At 51.1% G+C, this 22,851-nt stretch overlaps 1 protein-coding gene across 3 annotated transcripts; it reads right to left on the reverse strand.

Moving 5' to 3' along the window:
- Positions 1-9,771: 9,771 nt before the first annotated feature.
- LOC134433486 (UDP-N-acetylglucosamine transferase subunit ALG13 homolog) lies at positions 9,772-12,129 on the reverse strand. Of its 3 annotated transcripts, XM_063182338.1 has the most exons (5): positions 12,049-12,129; positions 11,478-11,643; positions 11,165-11,300; positions 10,216-10,228; positions 9,772-9,870 (listed from the first exon to the last, which is right to left on the reverse strand). In XM_063182338.1, the coding sequence occupies exons 1-5, from the start codon at positions 12,127-12,129 to the stop codon at positions 9,772-9,774; spliced, it is 495 nt and encodes a 164-aa protein (XP_063038408.1). The 3 variants fall into 3 exon arrangements, with proteins under 3 accessions (XP_063038408.1, XP_063038407.1, XP_063038406.1); XM_063182337.1 differs by lacking the exon at positions 10,216-10,228 and having other exon boundaries at positions 9,772-9,884; positions 11,166-11,300; XM_063182336.1 differs by lacking the exon at positions 10,216-10,228 and having other exon boundaries at positions 11,146-11,300.
- Positions 12,130-22,851: the final 10,722 nt, after the last annotated feature.

Consider the following 22,851-nt stretch of genomic DNA (forward strand, 5'->3'; position numbering starts at 1 on the left):
CCCCGGGACACCAGCCAACCACAACCCCCAGAGAGAAGAAGTTTCTCGAAGCTTGGGAGGAGTGGGGGATGATTGACTGGGCCCAGGGAGGAGAGAAGACTTACTTATAAGGCAAAGCCTGGGAGGGGAAATTACATAACATAAGAGATTGACAGTGGAGGGGGAAGGGGTATCCATGGTAACTTAACTGTCAGGGGCACAGTGGCGGGAAAACTGAGTAGGGAGGAACCATTTAACACAGAACAAAGGGGGAGCATACATAAATAAGGGAGAAAACTGGGGAATTTAAAAACACAACACAACACTGGTGGCCCTGGTGTTGCTGTAGGGCCTGAGTGCTCTCAGGGCCGGGCACAGCCCTGGGGGTGGCAGTGCCGGGGCTGCAGCAGGGACAGGCCATGGGCCCTGCTGGGGCAGCACTGACGCCTCAGCCCAGGGCCTGGGGGCTCCAGGCTCCTTGCCCAGGCACTCTCAAGAACATGGCCAGGCCAATGCTCAGCACAGAAAAGCCCCGTGAGCAGCCCCAGCCTGGCCGTGGGCAGGCTGGGGGCAAACAGCATGGCTGGGGCTCTGCAAGGGCCCTGGGGCAGAGGGGAAGGAGCAGCAGAGCAGGGGCTGATCCATCCCCAGTGTGCTGCACAGCCCAGGGCAGCGTCCCAGAGCGTCCTCATGGAGCTGCCAACAACATCCCCCCTCTGCAGCCCTGGCCTCTCCCCCAGCTCACACTGGTGCCCCATCCTTGCAGGCACAGACACGGCAGCACTGGCTCAGCAGCCCCTGTTTGCATTGCACAGAGCAGGTGGGAGCACCCCCATGATGTTGCTGTGGGGACATGAACCTGAGGGAGCACAAATGCCATCAGCCCCTGAGGCCAGCAAGGGGTGGGGGACACCAGGGAAACCACTCATCTTTGTCCTGGCCTCTGCAGTCAGCCAGAAAGTTTGTTCCCATCAGCTGGGAGTTTCCTGTCCCACTGCAGATGCTGTTGCTCAGGGCCAGGGCTGCCTGGCAGCCACCCCAAAAGTTTTCTGACCATTTCCTTGGCTTCACCTTTGATTTCTTTACTCTTCCCTGGCAAAAAATTTCTTCCTAGTGCCCATCCCTGTTCCCTGCCCTGCAAACAGCCCATCCCTGTTTGCCCTTTCCTCTCCGGCCTCACTCCCCATTGCAGTTCCTGACTTGGCACCATGGGAATGTCCCTTGGGCAGCAGGATCATCCTACAAGTGCTGCAGGAATTGTCTGCAGGCTCTTGCAGTGCCTGGTGCTGCTCCCTTGCCAGAGGCACCCCAGGCCAGGGGGGCACATCTGGGCTGCTGTGTCTGGCTCTGGGGCTCCCTGTTCTGGGCAGTGAGGAGGAGCTGCAGAGGCTCTGCAGGACTGACAGGATGGGCTTTGGGGCTGGCAGGAGAAGCTGAGGGACCTGGGCTGCTGGAGCTTCTGAAGAGGAGGCCCAGGGCTCCTCCTGCAACTGCTCCAAGGGTTCTTTCAGAGAATCCCAGAATCAGCAAGGTTGGAAAAGTCCTTGGAGATCATCAAGTCCAATCTGTGCCCTGACACCGCCTTGTCTCCCCTGAGCCTCCTCTTCTCCAGGATAAACAACCCCAGCTCCTTCAGCTGTTCCTAACAGGAGTTGTCCTCCAGACCCCTTCCCAGCCTTGTTGCCCTTCTCTGGACATGCTCCAGCCCCTCCATGTCCTTCCTAAATTGGTGGGCACAGAACTGGACACAGCACTCGATGTGCTGCCCAAGCAGTGCTGAGCACAGGGGAAGAATCCCTGCCCTGCTCCTGCTGGCCACACCATTCCTGATCCAGGCCAGGAGACATTGGCCTTCTTGGCCAGCTGGGCACACTGCTGGCTCATGTCCAGCCTGCTGTCCATCAGTCCCTGCAGGTCCCTTTCTGCCTGGCTGCTCTCCAGCCACTCTGTCCCCAGCCTGTAGTGCTACAGGGCTTGTTGTGGCCAAAGTGCAGGACCCAGCACTTGGATTTGTTAAACCTCACCTTGTTGAATTTGGGCCCTGGATCCAGCCTGTCCAGGGCCCTGTGCAGAGCCCTCCTACCCTCCAGGTGATCAACACTCCCAGCCAGCTTGGTTTCACCACAACTCTATGAGACCCCAGAGTGTCCCTATGGCCTCCATGATTCCATGAGGCCTCCCAGTGTCACAATGTCTCTTTGGTTCCATGGGACCCCTTGGTGCCACAAAGTCCTTTGGATCCTTGGGCCCTGCAGTGTCACAGTTGCCCTTTGTCCCCCAAGGCCCTGAAGTGTCATAATGGATCCTTGGTTCCAGGAGGTCTGGCAGTGCAGCAATGCTCTCCTTGGTTCCACCATGTCACAATGGCCTCTTGTTCCCAAGGGCCACCATGGTGTCAAACATGTTTCCTTCATTCCAGGAATCCCTGAGGAGCAGCACTGGCCCCTTGGTTCCATGGGGCCCTGCAGTGTCACAATGGCCCCATCATGACACCAGGTCCTGCTCTGTCACAATGCTCTGCATGGTTCCACAAGGCCCTGCAGGGTCACAGTGGCCTCTGTGGTTCCAGCAGGACCCAGACTGTCACCATGGACTCCTTGCTTCCATCCACAGTGTCACAATGGGCCCTTGGCTCTGTGCTGCCATGTCGTACACAGTGTCACCATGGTCCTCTTAGTGCCACCAGGCCCCGCAGTGTCCCTATGGCCCCTGGCTTCCCCAGGCACCTGCAGCATCACAATCATCAGAGAATCAACCAGGCTGCAAAAGACTTTGGAGAGCATCAAGTCCAACCTGGGACCCAACACCACCTTGTCACCCAGACCATGGCACTCAGTGCCACATCCAGTCTTTCTTTAAACACTTCTAGGGACAGTGACTCAGCCACCTCCCTGAGCAGCCCATTCCAATGCCCAAACACCCTTTCTGTGAAGAATATTTCCTAATGTCCAGCTAAACTTCCCCTGGTGCAGCTTTTGGCTGTGTCCTCTTGTCCTGTCACTGTTTCATGGGAAAAATTCCTGACCCCCACCTGGCTGCACCCTCCTGTCAGGGAGTTGTAGAGAGTGATGAGGTCTCCCTTGAGCCTCCTCTTCTCCAGGATAAACAACCTCAGCTCCCTCAGCTGCTCCTCACAGGACTTGTGCTCCAGACACCTCACCAGCCTTGTTGCCCTTCTCTGAACACGCTCCAGCCCCTCCATGTCCTTCCTCAATTGGAGGGCCCAGAACTGCAAACAGCACTCGAGATGCTGCCCAACCAGTGCTGAGCACAGGGGAAGAATCCCTGCCCTGCTCCTGCTGGCCACACCATTCCTGATCCATAGGAGTGCCAGGGATTGGGTGAGGGAAATGATGGGAGGGGATGGGGAAAAAGTGTTCTTGATTGTCAGCCACGGAGGGCTTTGATTTTCATATCTGTTCAGACTGCATCAGAAGACGCTGGGGATCCATATCAATTGGGGATTGCTGATATCAATGTATAAACAGGAAAAGAAAACTGGATAAAACAATGTTCTCTGCATTGTTTCAATACAGTATATTCAATTTAAATGCACTTCTGAAATGTCTGATTAACCACAGAAGAATTGAAAATATAAATTATTTCCAGGGTTTTTCTAGTTTGAGCATTTTGAGTAAGAACTGAAAATTTAAATTATTCCCATGGGCTTTTCTTGTTTGTCTATTTTGAACAAATGTTTATGAGCCTTTTTCAGTGAATTTGTGAACTGAAGAGCTCAAGAAAGAAGAGGCCTCCGGAGTAGGAAAACTGATCACCAACCTCCTAGTGGATGAAGGTCCATCCCCATCAGAGCAACAATGAACAGAAATGGGCACAGCTTTGTGGCTGCCCAGCTTTGGCATGGGCCCTGGGCCTGGAGCAGGAGCAGCTCTTGAGGGCCCCAAGGCCGCGGCTCTTGTGCTGCCCTGGGCAGATGGGATGGCAGCAGGGGCTAAAGAGCTCTCAGCACCTCAGCCCGAGGGGAGCAGGGCAGCCAGGGAGCCTCCTTTGGCCTTGGCCAAGCACCTTCCCCCATGGCTGGGGCTGAGTCCTGTGGCAGCTGCAGCTGCTGCTGTGCCCTTGCCAGGGGCTGAGGCCATGGGGCCAGTGCCCAGAGCAGCCTGGCCTGAGCAGAGCTGCGGGGCCAGAGCCGGCTGGGCTGGGCTGGGGAGAGGCCCTTGGTGCTGCCCAGAGCTCAGGGCAGCTGGCAGAGCTTGCAGGGAGCTCTTGGAGCCTGGCCCAGAAACCATCAGTGTCCGTCTCAGCCTGGCTGAGCGTGCAGGGGCAGGACTTAGGCCAGGCCTTGTGGGGCAGGGCCAGCGCCTGTGCAAGGCATTGCAAAGAGGCAAGTGGCCCTGAGAGGAGGCTGCTCAGTGCCCTTGGTGGCATGGACAGAGCAGGGAGGGTGCCCAGGACATTTGTCAGCCCCAGTCTCTGTGCCCAGCCCTTGGCAGCCCTGGCTGCTGAGCCCAGCTTTGTCCTGAGCTGAGTTTGGCTGTGGCCCAGCTCTATCCTCCTGCAGGGCTCAGGGCCTGTTCCCAGCCATGGCCAGCCCTGGCTGCCTCTCTGCTGGCCCAAAGGTCTGGAGAGCACGAGGCAGGGCTGTCTGTTATAGGTTAGTTGCGGTGGGGAATGAATCACCCACTAATAAGTGCAAATAAAATTAAATTTATTAATTGATAGAGCAAGTGATAATAGGCAAAGTCAGCGTCCTGGGCGCGCTGCGTGACAGGAGAGTCTCCGCTCTACCACTGCCGCACTCATCTGATTTTCCGTGGAGTTCTTATACAGTCCTGCTTCCAGGCTGATGTGTAGTACTCTGCGTATTCTTCTTTTGTGTTTAGGTGGTCATAGTCCACCTCCTGGGGTCTGAAGATGAAAGTTGGTAATTTTCCTTTCTCTGATTCCTGGAATTCTTAGGCTCAGTCTGCTGAGTTCCTGGAATCCCAGGTTTACTGAGTGGATAAGCTGATACTGTGTTATCAATCATAGCAAACCCCCCACCCATATTAACAGTTTACTAACAGATAAACAACTGTTTGTGAAAACTATTGTCTTTTGGTTTCATCTTCCTTATCCTTTAAAGTCTGGAAATTTACTTAGACAAACTAGAGGTGATGCAATAGTCTTACTGGAATTACTTTGTCAGCTTTGATGAACAAACTTAAAGTTTTAACCCATTACATTGTCTGTGCAGGCCCACAGATGCCCCGGGCTCTGCAGGAGCTGGCAGAGGCTGCCCAGCAGGGAGGCCATGGGGCACAGAGCCCCAAGGCTGCTGTGGGCACCATGGCACAGGGGCCGTTCTCAGCCGCAATGCTCCTGGCCTGGGCTGGGCCTGCACAGGGGTGTGGCCACCATGGCAGGGCCAGCACAGGGCCACAAAGGGGCCATGCGGCCGCTGCCAGGGCTGACAGCAAGGCCAGGCACACACAAGCAATTGCTGAGCATGGCCTGCACTGGCCAGGCCTGACTGTGCCAAAGGCAGAGCTCAGCTGTCCTTGGGGGCTGCAGCAACAGTCCAGAGCCCAAAGAGCCTCCATGGCTGTGCTGGAGATCAAGGCTGCAGGAGGGAAATGCAGGGCTGCTGTGCGATGGGGAGGGCATTGAATTTCAGCACACACCTCAGCTCTCTGATGATCCCGGCACCATGCTGGGCCCTGTTTCAGACTGAAGCAGAGCAGATGTTGATGGAAGAGTAACCCTGCGGGGCTGTCAGGGACCTGCAGCTTGCAAGGATCTCTGCTCTCCTTTGGGTGCTCTCGGAGAGATCCAATCCCAGCTGGGAACCTCAGGGCACAAGTGGCACTGCCTGTTCATAGGCACACAACTGATGTCTGCCTGGAAAGGGGCACAGGTTTTAATACCTGCTTATATCATAAGATACAAGCAGATCTTTTTTATGTGGGTCATTTGAGTACTTTTGAGAAATGGCAAAATTTTCCTAGTACGAACAGGGATTCCCTGGAAGCATACTGATGGCAGAAGAAGAAACACTGATCTTCTCATCTACTTGTGTCAGCATTATTCAGTTTATTATTTAATCTCACTCTTCCATCAGGTGTTTCCTGCTCTCCTGTTTTAATGGCCATTTCTAAGAACATCTTTTCATTTAGAGCAGCTGGATCTTTGTACTTCCTGCTGCTCCCAGATTTTCTCCTCTAGGTCCTTTCTGGTCATTCAAGTACCTCTCAATTGACTGGTTTAATGCTTTGAGGTGCAAGAAGTTGACCAAGATTTCCGAGTTTATATATTATAAATATAAAAATAATCATCACCTCAATTATGTTTGTATTTATCACAGAACCTTTTTTTTCTTTTGTCCTGATCTAAAACTGTTCTTGTACAGAAATCCATGGGGGATAGGGGACATGTCACATGCTGCTGGGACATCCCAGAGAGCTGAGAGAAGAGCTGTGATGGTTATTAAACTGTTCAAATGATCAGGTTCTGTTTGTTTACAAGAAACCTTTCTGTGCCTCTGAGTGTCATCAGTCCCTGAGGCCAAAGGACACAAACCTGATGAGTTGTGGGTCCCACTGCATGGGCTGCACTTGGACTTTGGTCTCTGCACAGGAGAGCTCTTCATCCCCTTTCTCTCTTTTCCTCCCCCTGGGCATGGAGGGAGCTCCTGACTTCAGTGTGTGACTCATGTGTGCAAAGAGCAAATCTGGGCAGAATTGGGGCAGGAAGGGTTTGGGGGGACCTTGGGATCTGTGCTGGCCACAGAAGGTGTTTTCCATTGCTCTGAGAATGTCTGTGGAAAGTAGATGTAATTTCCACCACAGGAATGACTTTTGCATTTGATGGAGCTGTGCCTTCCCTTGTCTTTGTTGGCTGAGATTAAATGAACATCCCTCTGTGTCTCGGACAGCTCCTTCTCCAAGGAAAGCAGGTGGGTGTTGGAGCCAAGTAGCTGAAAGCTGCAGGTGCAGCCTGGGCTGGAGGGAGCACAGATTTGCACAAGGCTGCTCTGAGTGCCAGGGCTTGGATGGGGGAAATGGTGGGGTGGGGGTAGGGAGACTCTGATTGATTGTCAGCCATGAAGGGTCTTGATTTTCATGTCTATTCAAACTGCATGAGGAGGTACTTGGATTCAGTGTCACATGTCAATTCACAGTGACACAGTGTCACATTCACATTTGCACATGTCAATTTATGAACAGATTAAAATAACCTAAGCAGGACCTAAAAGAATCTACTTCTTCTTCTGTACCTTACAAATTCGCACCCCTTCATCCCCAATAGCATTCTTTAACCAGCAAGATACATACAGTAATTGCTCAGGATCAGTATCTCCTCGAGCTGTCAGATGATTTAGTTGTTGGCACATCCACTTGTCCGTTGTCCCACACCAAGGCCATCCTCCTTGCACCTCTAATTCCGGCCACACTTCTACACAGTAGTGGATCATTTTCATTTTATCTAATCCCTCTGTGGCCTCTATAGAACCCCATCTCTCCAACAGTTCTCTTAAGGGACTATTGGAAGGTATATTCCTCAGTCTCTTGCCGGTCTTTTTTTACTATTACACCCTCCCATTTTTCAGGTCTCAACAGTAAAAAATCCCAAAGGTGCCTCTACTGACAGGTAATTAAAAAAAATAAACCTCTTGTTTGAGGAGCTTCAGCCTCCTCCACCGAACTTCAAATTTCTGCATGATGCTCAGGACTTTATACTGAAACAACTGCCCGATCTCTTGATTGTCCAACTTTCCCAATGTCAGGTCTTACATCTATCAGGACTTGAACACATGAAACGTCAGCCTAAGAATCCAGGTTGTGCCTGACTCCCTCAGTCAGGAAGAGCTGCTGCCTGATTTTTAGTTTGCCTAACGTGCCAATTTTTAGGCTTCACCGTATCAGGACTTAAAAACAACACGCAGCCTCCTTCGCTGGGGTTTGTGCCTGACTCCTTTGTCAGGACTTACTTTGCCTGCAGGGCTTGTGAGCTACCCAAATCCTTCTCGGGACTTACAATCTGCCTGACTTCCCTCTGTCAGGACTTACTTTTCGTGCGTTCCACTCATACAACTATTCCCTCCGCATGCCCAGAGAGGGGGAGCCCTTTTTTTTCCCCCTTAGGAGACGACTCACTCACGCTAATTCCACTCACTTTCCCCTGTTCCCGGTTGGCTTTCTCGCGAACATTCGGAAATCTGGTACCAAGAGGTCCGCTCTTGCTCCGAAGGTCCGGCTGCCAGCCCTCGTCTCACTCACACACACATGCGCACGTCTCCCACTCCTGCCACCGGATTTCTCACCAGTCTGGTGCTCCAGTGCTCCTCTGTGTCGCTGGTCCTGAGCCGATCTCTCTGGTCCTGATAGCCAGCTGTCCTGGAGGTCCAAGATGGCCAGTCCTGGTGTCCTCTTCTGGCGTGGTAATTGCGGACGAGCGCCCAAGCTAAAATAAACAGGGCAGGAGACTTTTTCTCCTTTTAGTGCCTTTATTAAAAGTGATCAGCTCAGGATTGGGCAGCTCGGAAGGGGCTGCAGCTTCCCGTCGCCTCTCCCCGGGTGACTTGGAGGAGGAGGACATGCGCAGCTTTGTCCACTAGGGGCAGAGCTGGGGGTCCGGTCCTCGTGGGAGCCTTTAGGGCGTGGTGACCCCTTCCGATGTTAATCCTGCCACCTCTCTTGGCCTGCTCCTGGCATCGGGACGACTCCCGTGCTCAGGGTGAGAGGGAATGCGACGGTGTTCAGCATCTCTGCAGGCTCAGCGCTCCGTTCCTGACGTCCAGACATTACTCCAATCTCTCAGCTCTTAGGTGGCTTGTTGTTTTGAGGTGTTTTTTAGCAAGCTAGAAGCAGTAGCTTCTCATGGCATGCTGGTCCTGGAGTTATTTTGCATATTCCCCCCCCTAAAGTCTCTTCTCCTCACTGTTTGGGAGGTCCCCACCCTTCACTGTCTCAGAGAAGGGCCATTAACTTGGTCCCAGCTGGAGTTTTTACTGATACAAAACCAACTATTAACGACAACGACCCATAATTACCATAACACAAGCAGCAGCCCAGCAGCAACCACGGTAAGCTTTTTCTCACAAAAAAAATTGGCAGAATTTTTGTTCATAACGCTTCAGGTGATGTTCATCTTCCTTTCTCAAGCTGTTTTTCTCTGCTTCAATAAGGCGTGAGATAAGCATATTTCTTTTTTATATATTCCAAAGCTATAGTTTCAAGGATACAAGTAATATTCTAAAATTATGCTTCAAAAGATTATTATTGCAGAGCTCTTTATGGATTCAATGCAAGCAAAAAGCCTTATCTTTAACACCTTAATTCCAATGCTCCTAAATCAACCAGCGTTAATTGCAAACCAAAGATAGGTTCAAAGGCCTTTTTCCATGCTTTATTTTCCTCACTTATTAATAGAATTCACAGCTCACCCATTGTCTGGGTCCACACATTTCTCATTCACAAATACACGTCGCCTGTTTGTACCTGACATGAAACACAGCGTTGTATTTCACATTTCCACCTGTGTTTAGCAAAAAAGGTCAAGAGACCAGAAGGCATATGCCATGCCTGTAAAGAAGTAGTTTAACTTGTCCTCATCGGTGGAATTCCCATTCCAGTGCAGCTTTTGTGACAGAAATATGTCTGTCCATGCCGCACGACAGTCCATACTCCCTCCTTATTGGCATTGTACTCTTTTATGCATAAAGCTGAATGAGTTTGACACTAATATCAGTTAATATTAAATGAAATTTTCTTTGAGTGTTTGGCCCAGCTGCAGATCTTAAGTGGAGGAGATGACACATTTTGTTCCAACTTTTTTATTTCTCTGTTTTGTTTATTGTAACCCAAGAACTTTATTCAAGAATGAAGCAAACTTTTCTGGCTGTCCAGGAGGAAAAGGTTTAAAAGCTGACAAGTTCATTGACTGCATTGTCTCCACAAGAGTGCAGTAAAAAGAGACCAAAAGCAAAAATTAAAGAAATAGCCACCCCATGGGAAAATTTTAAATACAATTTTCTTTCTATGCATCCATACATAATTCTTTAGCATGGAAATATTAAATAAGGATATGTATGGAAAGGAAGAGAATGCCCAGAGCAGCAGGCCCCAGCCAGCACTGGCTGGTAGGGAGCCTTGCTGAGAACACACTTCCATCAGCTTTCTGAGACAAACTCAACTTTGACACTTTTTAATCTTCTGTGGTCACAGTGCTGGGAGACTGAGCAAGATCTGAGGCTCTGCTCCATAAACCATAAGAGGAAATCCATCCTATTTGAACACATGGAAGAGTTCTCCCCTGATCACAGAAAGGGTCAGAAAGAACAGCTACATCAATCTGTCACTTGCTAGTATCAGGCTGCAAATAAGGCTCGAATGCTTGGCACTGCCCAACACAAAGAAATAAATATTCCAAAGCTGACAGAAGCACCAAGATAATAAGTTTAGGAAACTTGCTCAATTTAAATGAATGCCAGGCCTGGTCTGTTCAGAAAGCTCGTCTGAAACATAGGAAACTCTGCTTGCAAGGCAAAGGAACAAGATGCAGACTAAGTAAAGGGCGTTACATTTTTTCTGCCTTCAGTTTAAAAGTCATCTTTTATTTTTAGAGTGGAGTCAATCATGAGTAAAGAGAAAACAGTAAGATACAGTCAAAACCAGGAGAAGAAATAAACCCAACAGGAGTCAGGATGAACTCTAAAAAAAGGAGCTAGGAGTTTTGGTGATGGTGGGATTTTTTCACACATTGTTTGCTTGTGGGGTAGGGGGTTTTTTGTGTGTTTTTGTTAGTTTAGTTTAAATTTTGCTCCTGAAGTGACAGGCAGTGGATCTGTGAAACTACTTGTCAGATGGTATGGTGGATTCAGGAAGTTTGGTTAAAAGGGCAGCCTGAATGAGTACCTGAAAGACAGGGGTATTTAAAGTTACTAACCAGATAATATCTATATCTGCTTTATTAATCCCCTGAAGTGTTTTTCTTTTTTTAATCTAAATATATGTTACCTCAAATGAAAAAATATTTATAAGTGGTAAAAAAATAATTATTGTGGTAAAAAAGCTTGGTAAGTGTGGTAAATTTCTACATAGTGTTAGTCTATTCACTCTGGAAAATGTAATATCCAGATGGAGATGACAGAGAAGGATGTAAATTACCTTGTTGCGTTCTCAGCTGTGCAGTCACATGGACTGAATGCTCTTGCCCAGCAGGAACAGCCCCAGCAGCTCCATACCTGCAGTTACAGTAGAGGACACAGCCATCTCTGTGCAGCTGTTTGGCCAGCTCAAGCTGATGGTTCATCAGCTTGTCATTTATTACTACTATTAGTGGTTTTCCATTCTCTAGAGTCTCCAGGCAGCTACCAGCACCTACAAGAGGAACAGAAAACATGGTGAGAGATCAAATATCCCCCTACTCGCTGCTGAAAGAGGGGAGCCTCTTGAACAACCCAGCTGTGGAGCTCAGCACTCCCAGCCAGCTCACCCCGGGCTGAAGAGACCTCATCCCACGGAGCTCCCGCAGCCCCAGAAGCAGCCGGGCTGTACCTGTGTGGCTGATGACCAGGTCTGCGCTCTGCAGCTCCTCAGCCAGCGAGTCCTTGAACCGGAACGCTTCCACCGCCGCGGCCGGGCTGCTGCTGGGCTGCGGCTGCGGCAGCGAGCCCCAGCCCGCCTGCAGCACCAGCTTCTGGTACCCGCGGCTCTGCAGCGCCTGCGGGCAGGGCACCGGGGGATGGAGGCGATAAGGGGGGCGGAGAAGATGGTGGGGAGGGGGGACGGAGAGAGAGAAGGAGAAGAAGGGGGGGATGACGGAGGTGGAACGAAGGGGATGAGGCGGGGATAGAGAGGCTGTGTGAGGGCTGTGCCCAGCTCCAGACGGCCCCGGCCCCGGTATCACCCCCCCCCCCTCCCCGTCCCACAGGCCGTCCCTCCCCTTCCTCAAGCAACACTTCATGCTTCTCCGCCGGGCACCCCCGAACCGCCACGGCGCCCTCAGGCGCCCCGGCACTGCTGCCGGGATGCGGCAGGGAGGGCAGGGCAGCCCGCGGCGCACAGGCGCCAGCCCCGGGAGGGCAGGCCCGGGCCAGGGCCGGTGTCGGTGTCTCGGCCGACTGACCTGCAGCGCGGGCGGGGAGCGGGCCGCGGCGATCAGCTCATCGAAGCTGGTGGTGCTCACGGTGACGAACATGGACTTCATGGCCACCGGGACGGGACGGCTGTGAGGCCGCCAGGGGGAGCCGCACGCCCGCACAGAGCTCCCGAAATGGCGGCAGGGCTGAGGAGAGGGACGGGGCAGGTGGGAATGCCTCCTTCCCTCCCTGTCCCTCCTTGTTCCTCCCTGACCCTCCTGTCCCTTCTTGTCCTTCCTTGTCCCTCCTTGTCCCTCCTTGTCCCCTACCGTGGCTTCTCTTCATGGGTTTTTCCCGTCCGCCCGTTTCGGCGGGGCTGCTGCCACTGCGCCGTGAGGTTCTCCCTCACAGTACCGCACCAGCAGCGATGGTGGCCGCTCTAATGAGCCCACTGTCCAGCAGCGTTTAGAGGGGTAGCCAAGGCTGTTCCAGGGTTTTAGATTTTCAAGGAGAAGAGGTAAAAATAAATTTGGAAAAGGGATTAGAAAAGTTTTGGCCTGCACGTGTTATTTCAGCCTTGGGGACGCACATAACTCGCGGACGGCCTGTGTGGGTGTGTTCAGAAGTGCCATTGCCAGAGCAGGGCCACAGCCACCCTCCCTTTACAGACTGACACTGGCCCAATCCTCCCACAACACTTACTGGGGGAGTAACACTTTAACTTCTACCCCAAACTCATGAATATTAAATGTGCTAACACAGTTATGAATATTAGATGTGTTAAATGTGTTCAGTGAAGAGTAAGAATGACCCCTGAACAGTTGCACAAACAGAGTTGGCAGTTTTGTTCCTTATTAGTAAGTGTAACACAATGCATAATTTGCTACAAAGATAAACCAAAGTTAGACATCTAAATCTATTTATTCCCTGAATTAAAGTCAACAGATGAGGTCACAACTGTAGACACAGTTGTGTATACATGTTGTTGGAAGAAGGATGCAGCTTCTTGTGGAAACCTCTGCCATGTTAATGCCTTGTTCACAATGCTCATTAGCCCCCTGTTATTTTCATTTAGCATCATGAGCCACGCTGAAATGTATTTATTTTTTGATTAAAGGAAATAGTGCTGACAGTAGACACTGTCTGGGGGAAAAATGCTGTAGAGCAAAACATTACTGGTGTCCTGAGTGCACAGGGACTTAGTGGCTCTGCCCAGCCTCATCCAGCTCTTGCTGTTGTCCCTCAGGAAAAGGAATCTGGGAGCTGAGGGTGGCCACAACACCAGCCAGGTAAAGAGCTCACCAAGAGGACATGGTCCAGTGACCATCCGGCAAAGACATGGACACAATGTCAGCCCAGGAAACCCAAACAGCAGTTCAGGAACAGAATTAGCAGCAAAGACACCCACGAGTCACCTCTGTCATCCCAGCAGGAGAAGGACATGGTCAGGTAGGTTCAGAGGAGGGCCATAAAGAGGCTCAGGGGCTGGAACATCTCTGCTGGGCAGACAGGCTGGGAGAGATCAGTGTTCAGCCTGGAGAAGAGGAGGCTCCAGAGACACCTTAGAATTCCTTCCAGTGCTTAAAGGAGCTCCAAGAGAGAGCTGGAGAGGGACTTTGGACAAGAGCCTGCAGTGACAGGACACAGGGAAATGGCTTTAAACTGAAAAAGGGCAGATTTAGACTGGATATTGAGAATTAATTCTTTCCTGTGAGAGTGGTGAGGCCCTGGCAAAGTGTGCCCAGAGAAGCTGTGGCTGCCTCTGGATCCCTGGAAGCATCCAAGGCCAGGCTGGATGGGGCTTGCAGCAGCAAAGGTGTCCCTGACCATGGCAGAGAGTTAAAACTGGATGAACTTAAGGTCCCTGCAAAACCAAACCATTCTATTGTTCTATTTAAACCCCAAGGCTAAATAAAGTCCCTGTCCAAGAGTGTGAGTGGAAGCCCCAGCTGAGACTGGTCACACAATTAGTGCAGTCAGGGCCCTGACAGCTGTGGGAGAAGAAGGTGGATTTGGGATGAAAAGGAAAATACTAAATTTTTCAGGTGTTGGAGATGAGGTTCAGCACCTGGTAAAGGACAGGATAATTAAATGTTAGGAGTTTTGGGGTTTTATTCCCTGTGTGTCACTGGAAGTCAGTGTCCTCTGCAGCGGGCACTTCCAGCTTCATGCTGTATAGGGGCTAGAGGAAAAAATATTCACATGTAAAATTGCAGTGACTTAAATTTGAATTTTCGCTGGAGGATACATTCCACTTGCACATTGAATCAGGCTTGTTAGGGTGATTTTAAATGGAAGAGAAAAGGGAAAACCATCCATTAAAGGATTCAATTTCATGCTAATTTGTACCTGCTGTTTTAATTAGAAGTTGTGTAGGGCATAAGTAGAATTTTGCCCATGAGTGCTTAGGCTGAGGTCTGTGAGAACTACACATCACTCTCAAAATGAGGTGCTTGGAGCTGAGCCTGTGCAGTTTTGAGGCAGGTAAGAGGTCAGGTAATCCAGGTGTGGTGCTGTGCCTTGTTTCATTGCTGCCTCTGCCCCGTGTTCCTGCACATAAACCACACTGTGCTCACAGACCTGACCTGCCAGTGACTGCTCAGGGGATTTTTACATTCAGTTTGTAACACCAAAGACACCCTTGATGCCCCAAAATTCCCTTTGAAAGACAAAGCTCAACTCCTTCCAGTCACCCAGCCCCCTGCCCAGCTAGGGGCAAGACCAGGCCCTCAGCAGGCACTTGGTGGGGGCAGTGGGTGCCTCAGCCTGGCCACGGTCAGACACTGAGGAGGAGGAGGAGAGACCCTTTGTCATCATGGAAGAAGAGAAGAAACGTGACAGAGATGACAAGTGGGGAGATGTTGGGGCCCGAGAGCTTGGCCTGAGGGAAGAGGGGACAAGCTGTGAATTCTTCCAGTAGGTGCCTGCAATGGCAGCCAAGGAAGCGTCCCCATGCAGAGCAATGAGTGCCCACGAGTTGCAGCAGTGCAAGGCGGCTGTGAGTGTGCTGTGGGGAGAGGGGGCACAGCAACAGCCCTACCAGTGGCAACAAAGGGCAACAGCCCAGGAGCTGCCCCCAATGGAAAAGGAGGTGACTGAGCCAAAGCTGAGCCAGCAAAGGCAAGGAAGTGCGAACAGCCAGGAGAAGCAGGCACATTCTCCTGCCCCCAGGGAGATGGTGCCATCAGCAGGGACACAGAGCCCAGTCCCTGCTCCAGACAGACCCTGCTGCCCCACCAGCCCCTCACCCAGCCCACTGGGAGCCCAAACCCCCAGGGAGCAGTGGGAAGAGGCAGAGCAGGGCTCAGTGCTGACAGAGAAGGAGAGTGAGGAGGGCACCTCAGCTGGCAGCAATGAAGACTGAGAATCCTACAGCCAGACTGAGCTTTGCCAAGAGTACCAAGGTGGGGCAGAGCCAGAGCTGTCCCAAGGAGAGTTCAGCAGCTCCCAAGACCTCTCCAGCTGCAGCAAAACAAAACTCAGAGAACTCCAAGATGATTCCACGGAGAAAGACAGCAGCAGCACAGACCTGCCACAGAACTGCTGTGCAGGTAACAGCATCTTCAGCTTCGGGCCCACTCCCTTGCTGTGGGAGGAGGAGGAGGACGATGGCTGGCATGAAGTCAGTATCCTGGAGCTGTCTGAAAGAGAAGGCAGGGCCCAAAGGCTGGCAGATCTTGCGACAGATGGGCTGCCACTACCCGTCCCTCAGGAGGTCTGGGTTGAGGGGCAGGCAGCGGAGTCCCTGTGTGCCTCACTTCCCTCCCTGTGCAGCGAAGGCTCCATGGGCCAGCAGGGGCCCGAGGCAGGGCCACAGAGCCAGGGGCCTGCCCCGCAGAGCCGTGGCAGCGCCTCAGCTGGCCAGCCGGGAGCGCAGGCCCACAGGCAGCAGCGCTGCCCCGAGCAAACGGCCCGGGTGCCTCAAGCAGGCGCTGCGGGCACTGCGGGCACTGCTCTGCTGGCCCTGCCTGGCGCGGCAGCTACAGGAGCAGCACCCATGGCCCTGCCCAGCCCGGGCCAGCCGATGATGGCTGCTCCCTGCGCGGGGCCCCAGGGAGCCACACAGGCGGCCTCGGCCTGGACATGGCCCTGCAGCCTCAGCTGCCCCGGCCAGCCAGGAGCATCTCCCCAGCACCCACAGTCACTGCTGGGGCCAGTCCTAAACAGCACGTGTGGGACACAATTGGTGCCAGAACGCTCAGCAGGGAATCCCAGAGTCATCGAGGTGGGAAGAGACCCTGACGCTCACCCAGTGCCACTGGCACTCTGGCAGCACCATCATCACCGCACAACCACGTCCTCAAGGGCAACATCCGCACAACTCCTCAACGCCTCAGAGACGGCGACTCCACCGCCTCCCTGGGCAGCTTCTTCCAGTGCCTCACCCCTCTGTCAGAGAAAAATTCTTTCTGACATTGAATCCAAACCTCCCCTGGTGCCATCAAAGGCCATTTCCTCTCATCTTGAAAGGATTCCGCGCTGGTCCTTTGGGATTGTATCCCTGAGGAATGAGCACAGGTGGGAGCTGTTGCTCCATGGATGTGACTGCAGGACTTTGACTCATACCATTCCTCCGAAACAAATTAAAGTTGAGTTTAAGAAATAGTAGTAGTAAAAAAAAAAATTAAAAAAAACTTACACAAAAGATATTTTGAAAATATTTAAAAAAAAGAATAGGAATAAGAAGAAGAATAAGAAATAGTAGTAGTAAATTTAGTAAGAATAATAAGAATGAGAATAGGAATACGAAGATGAAGAGGAAGATGAAAAACTAGTAATTAATAAAGGAGTATTAAAAATCAAGAATGACATAGTTAATAAGCATAGCAAGCAAATAAGATTACTTAGAAGGAGAATAGGAAGAATATTTTAAAGAAGAAGAAAGAATAGTAGTAGCAATTAAGAAGAAGAAGGGGAAGAAGAGAAAGAAAGAAGAAGAAATTATAATAAGAAGAAGAATATTAAATCCAAATTCACATCTACACGTCTTCTAGAATCCCAGAATGCAGGAAAGGACCTTAAAAAGTATCTACTTCCAACTGATCATCTTCTAAGCTCTCTCTCTCCAAGACCTCTTTCGTATTTCGATCTCCTGAGCTCCCATTTCTTGTTCAGTAAAATCCATGAACAAAACAATATGGTTTTGTTCTCCTATGGTCTCATTTGTGCCTTCACTGGGGCTGAGGCACCTCTCCCTCATGGCACCTTAAGCCTGGATGGACCCATGGGCAGGTTCCTTCCAGGCACAAGCATTCCAGCATTCTGTCAGGGACTCCCTGCCCTTCTTCCCTCTGCTCCCAGCTGCAGAATGTGCAGCAAAGCCGCCTTTGCTGTCTGCTCGGGGAGCCCAGCCAGCTGCTGCAGCCTGACCCTGCCCTGCACAGCTCCCCTGGCAGGCACGGCAGGAGCAGCACCCCGGCAGCCTCAGCAATCGCCCTCTGACATCTCTGGCACTCACTGCCATGGGCTGCAATTCCAGCTGCCAGCAAGGAAAAGATGCTCCTGCCCTTCAAGGCCAAATTCTGAAGGGGCCAAGACACAAGCAGAGCAAGATCTTACAAAGACATTTCACTGCCAGCCTCCAGAACTTCATCCAGGGCTGTTTGAGCACCCGAGTTGGGAAGGAAAAAAAAAAAAATCAGGGGAAGGTCTTTGGCTGGGAGCTGCCACAGGTAAAGAGAGACCGTGTGGAAGGGAAAAGGAGCAGACAAAGGAAGGCAGGAGAGAAAGCAGGACACAAATGGCAACCAGCTGAGAAGGTGGCACTCTGAAAACCAAACTTGAACTTATGGAATAGCAATGGGACAGAAAAGAAGAATTCTAAGACTTTATTTACTCTGCTTCTGTGAGCAACCTGTGCCAGGACTTCACCACCCTGACAGGGAAGAAGTATTTTCTAGATCATACCTGAATTTCATCCCTTTTACTCTGAGCCCTGAACATCAGTCCCTGAGAGGGAGCTGAAGAAACCTCTCCAGAACTCCAAGTCAGAATCCAGCTCCAAACTTTCTTGGACTTTTAATGGGTCCCACTGAGGTTCACAACTGAGAAAGTGTCCCAAGGCCCCAGGCAGAGCAGAGAATTGGAGGCACTGATGACAGCTGGGGAAAAAGAGAAGCCGAGTCCTTGTGCCCTGGGGCACAGCAGGGTCTGTGCCACCAAGGGCTGTGAGGAGACACCTTGTCCTGAGGCCCTGGGGCCTCCTGGCACAGCCCCAGCCAGGCTGGGCACTGTCAGCCCCTTGTCCTGCCCTCAGCATCCGCCCCCAGCCCACATCCCAGTGGCCTCAAGGATCTGCTGGAAGGAGTCCCTGGGGAGCCTTGCTCAGGAATGGCCCTGGGGGCTCCTGAATGCTCCCTACAGGGACTGCAGGTTTTTCAAAGGACTTTGGGTTTTGCTTTTGCCTTGGAGTCTCTGAGAGGTTTGTGCAATCATGGCCTCCAATTATCTGCTGTCATTAGTCCCTGCAGTGGCTTTGTCAGTAACAACACTCAGTGGGGCTCATTAATGCTACAAGGTACTTCAGTTATTTTAAGGTACTTGGTGTTTCCCTTTGGATACAGACTCTGGGAGAGGTTTGTGCAATCATGGCCCCAATTATCTGTGTTAATTAGTCCCTGGAGAGCTTTGTACTTACACTCAGTAGGGCTCATTAATCCTTTGAGACACTCAAGGTGTTTAAGGTACTTTGGATTTTCCTTCCCACACTGAGTGTTTGAGAGGCTTTTGTGCCATCCTGGTCTCCAATTCTGTCCTGTAAGGAGTCCATGAGGAGCCTCTGTTGGGGATGGACCTCAGTGGGAGCCATTAGTGCTCTGAGACACTTTGGGGTTTTCTTCTGACTTTGACTCCTGGCAAGGTTTGTGCAATCTCCTCCCAGGCCCTGAGGTTCCAGGGCTCACGCCAAATGCACCACGGGGCTCATTAGGATCAAGCAAGTCTTGACAAACCATGGCTCTGCCTTGATTTCCCTCTGCTCCAATGCAGTTCATTAGGAGGGTTTCCTTTGACAGTTATGGAGAAAGAGTTCAAAGAGCTTATAAGAAATATGTATTCCTATTATAAAGGGTGTCTTTTATTGCTGTTCCTATTACACAAGAAGTGATTGCAGCATTCAGTGGCTGATATTGATGCAGGGACTCTCGTAAGGAGGTCTGGCCACGCTGGGCAGGGGCTGGGGCTGCGGGGGAGCTGGGCAGGGGACACAGCCAGGACAGGGGACCCCAACTGAGCTCAGGCATACCCCAGACCAGAGCACATCATGCTCAGGGTAGGAATGGGGGGAACAGGGAGGAAGGGGGGAATTTTGGAGGGAAAGTTTTTGCCTTCCCAGGTAACACTTAAGGCAAGAGGGGGCCCTGTTTCACCAGTGGGCAGGGTCACTACCAAAGACACAGACACCAGCCTAAGGAATTGTGTCATTTATATCATGCACAGCTGCAGAGATTTACAAAAGGATAAGCTCAGCAAAGCACATCATCATTAGCAAAGAATTACAAAAGAAGCTCAGCAATCCATCATAACCCATCATTACATTTTGATGACTAACCCCTTGGTGAAAAACGAGAGGTGTTTGTGGCAGACAAAGATTCTGGCTGACTATCAAGGTACACCTTACAGACATCAGGAGTACTTTAGTGACACCGTTCTTCATTCTATTTTCTCAATCCCATTGGAGTTAGGAACAAGAATTCTGTTGTCCGTGGAGCTGGCACCTTTTTAATTCCAGAATAATGCCCCAAGGCCCTTTGCTGTTCAGCTTTACCATGCTGTCTGTGGCTAACAAGGCTTGGGGGGACCCTTTCCCCTCCGGCTGGAAGGGGCCGGGTCCCAGTCCCTGAGGGGCACCCAGGCTCCTGGATGGAATTCCTGTGCAAGTCCCTCAGTGTCACAGCAGCCTTAACATGGAGCCCCGTGGATCAGAGCATTTTCCACAGGGGCCCTTGGGGCAAACAGGGAGATCTGGTCTGGCAGGATGTGTAAAACAATATCCTGTCAAATCTCCTTGTTCTCACACAGAATCCCTGGCTGCAGGGACACATTCCCATTGTTCCTGCCCAGGTTTCAGGACTCAGAGTTGTCTTTCCTAGGAGCTGTTCCTTCAGCTGCCTCGGGAGGGCCATTTGGCCTCTGGACCCACACTCTGGCTCCATTATTAGGGCTGCTGCATCCAAACCCTTTATCCCCACAACGGTGGTGACTGGAGGTGGATCTCCTTTTTTCACAATTGTTCTTAAAATTGCAAGATCAATAATTGTGCTACTCTGTCATGGGGTTGAATAATCCAATCTTGTTCATTATTGTTTGACAGAATTACTGTAATTTCTCCTGGATATTCTGCATCAATTCCTCCTGCCATGACAGGAACACTTTGCAAGGCCAAGCTCCAAGGGAGCAGTTACCAAAGCAAAGTGTCCTGGAGGAATCTGAATTCCTGTTTTGGTATTGATAGCTCTCATTTGATTTGAATTTATCCTAATGAATTCCAACGCATGAAGGCCCAGCCCCGCAGCCTCTGGGCTGGCCCTGCCAGGGGCCATCACAGCCAGAACAATTTCCCAGGCAGCCCAAGTCTCACTGCCCATGGTTGGATTTGCAAATTGGGGGCAGCCGTGCACAGCCAGGGGGTTTCCATTTCCCCCGTGGGCCATTGTGAAGGGCATGGAGCACATCTGGGACATGGGCTCTCCATGGGCAAAGGTTCCATCTCCTCATTTTTTACACTGCTCTTTTAACAACCCGTTCAACCAGTCCTGCAGCTTGTGCATGAAAAACCCTGCAGGCTTAATGACTGTATTTTTCACAGGAACAGACAAAGCACTCTGCATCACAGCATCAGCACACCCTGTAAAAATAGCCAATTTCCTCCCTTCCTCCTTTTTCCATTGTATACAATCTCACAAAGTTGACCGCTGACATTAAGGTCCTGGCCAATCCAGTTCTGTAGGGTATTTAGTGTTACATCCCTGAGCTGCCAAAGCTACCAAATTAGTATTGTCAACACTACTTCACATTATTATTATAATTTTATACATAGATAGTGATATAAAAATATAGATAAAAGTAGATACAGACATATATAAATATATATATTGAGGTCTTACTATACTATAAATACATATATATTATTATGTATATAGATATTTCACTTGCAGAAATGCATCTGAGCTCAAAATTAAAATCTTCTTCTCTTGCTCCATGTGGGAGCATTCCAACAATAATTGTTCCTTCTGAAGGTGCTGTTTCCAATGCACCCTTAACAAATTCATGTTTGTCTGCCCAAACCCACAAGTTCTTTTCCTTTTCCATATGCAATTTTTGGATGCATTTAAAGCCATCCAGGGGTGCAGCTTCTTTTACCCGACTGCCCCACTGCCCACACGGGGCTCTGATCTCAGCCTACTCCAGAGCCAGGGAATTCGAGGGAAGGGCTTCCCAGCTGGGAATTCTTGATGGCACTGATTCCTCACATTGACACTGAACAAGTGACATTTTGTTGGGATCTGGCCAGACTGTGCCAGTTTTGTATTACCAGTAGCCAAAGTTAGCACCAAGGGCACAGACTCCAGCTGAAGGAATCAGTGTCATTTCCTGCAGTTCAGAGCAGCAAAGAATCACAAAAGGAGCAGCTCAGCAATGCAGCCAACCATCCCCACCAAAGATTGCAGCAGTGATTAAGAAAGATCCAGCAGCATTCACCCTCAGCCTTTACCATCCCCCAGACCCACACAGCAGCTGGGGAAGCTGTCACAGCCAAGGGCTGCAGAGCCACTCCTGGGCACTGGGAATTCCTGCAGGTGCCTCCAGCCCCAGGTGAGGCTCCAGCCCCACTGGGACAGGGCCCAGCTCTGACAGTGCTGAATGAACAAACTGACAGTACTGCTAGTGTGGCAACATCTGCTTTCATCCTCCTCTTGGGTCCCTCCCAAAGCCTGGCCAGGGCCCCAGGAGGAACCAAGGGAGGTGACTTTGACCATTCAGCCCCAAACAAGGCCAGATGTCAGATTTCATGGCCTTGTCTGGCTTCTAAATACACAAAGGTCAATACATGTCTCACTAAGGAGTGGCTACATCTATCACAGTGCTAATAACCATGCATATTTCATCAGGGAGCAGATACAAAGATAACGTTTGCTTGGAAGGTTCATCCAGAGGCCACCTTTGGCTCAGGGCCTGCTGTCCAGGCCTCACTCAGGGCTGGTGTCCAGGCCTTGGCACTTCAGGGACGTGGTTTAGTGCTGGGCTTGGCACTGCTGGGTGAGCAGCTGCACTGGGTGAGCTCAGAGGGCTTTTCCAACAGAAAGGATTCTGTGATTCCATGATTATATCCACTGCATTCAGCTGGGGCTATTTTAGCAGCATTCCTTTGCTCCAAAAGTTCCCTCTTGCCCAGCTCCTGTGGCCTGAGGCTTCAGCTCCTTCAGCTCCTGGTGCTGAGCTGCTCATGCTGAACGAGATGACTTGGAGAGAAGAACACAGTCCATGCAATTCCTTCTGGGACACGGAGAGGGGAGGCTGTGCAAACAGGAGCATTGTTTGCTGTGGCCTCCTCTCTGCCCTTCACGCCTTTCAGCACTTCGAACCAGCCAAGAGCTTTCTCCAAGAGTGTAATGGAGCAGCTGCTCCTGCTCCCAGGCCTGGCTCTCTCCAGTCTCTGCCCTTGCCTGGTTCTGTCCCTCTTGCTGTGCCCTCTGTTCCCCCAGGGCTCGCTGGCTGCTGCCCAGGACTGTGGCACTGGCACAGATCCAGTGCTCCAGAGCCTCCTTTCTGTGCCCTTGGAGCTGCCTTGGCACAGCAGCCTTTTCCATCTGGAAGCTCCCCATGGACAGGGAGTGCCCAGCTCCGTTCCC

This window comes from Melospiza melodia, unplaced genomic scaffold (assembly GCF_035770615.1).
Source record: "Melospiza melodia melodia isolate bMelMel2 unplaced genomic scaffold, bMelMel2.pri scaffold_18, whole genome shotgun sequence".
Classification (NCBI taxonomy): Eukaryota; Metazoa; Chordata; class Aves; order Passeriformes; family Passerellidae; genus Melospiza; species Melospiza melodia.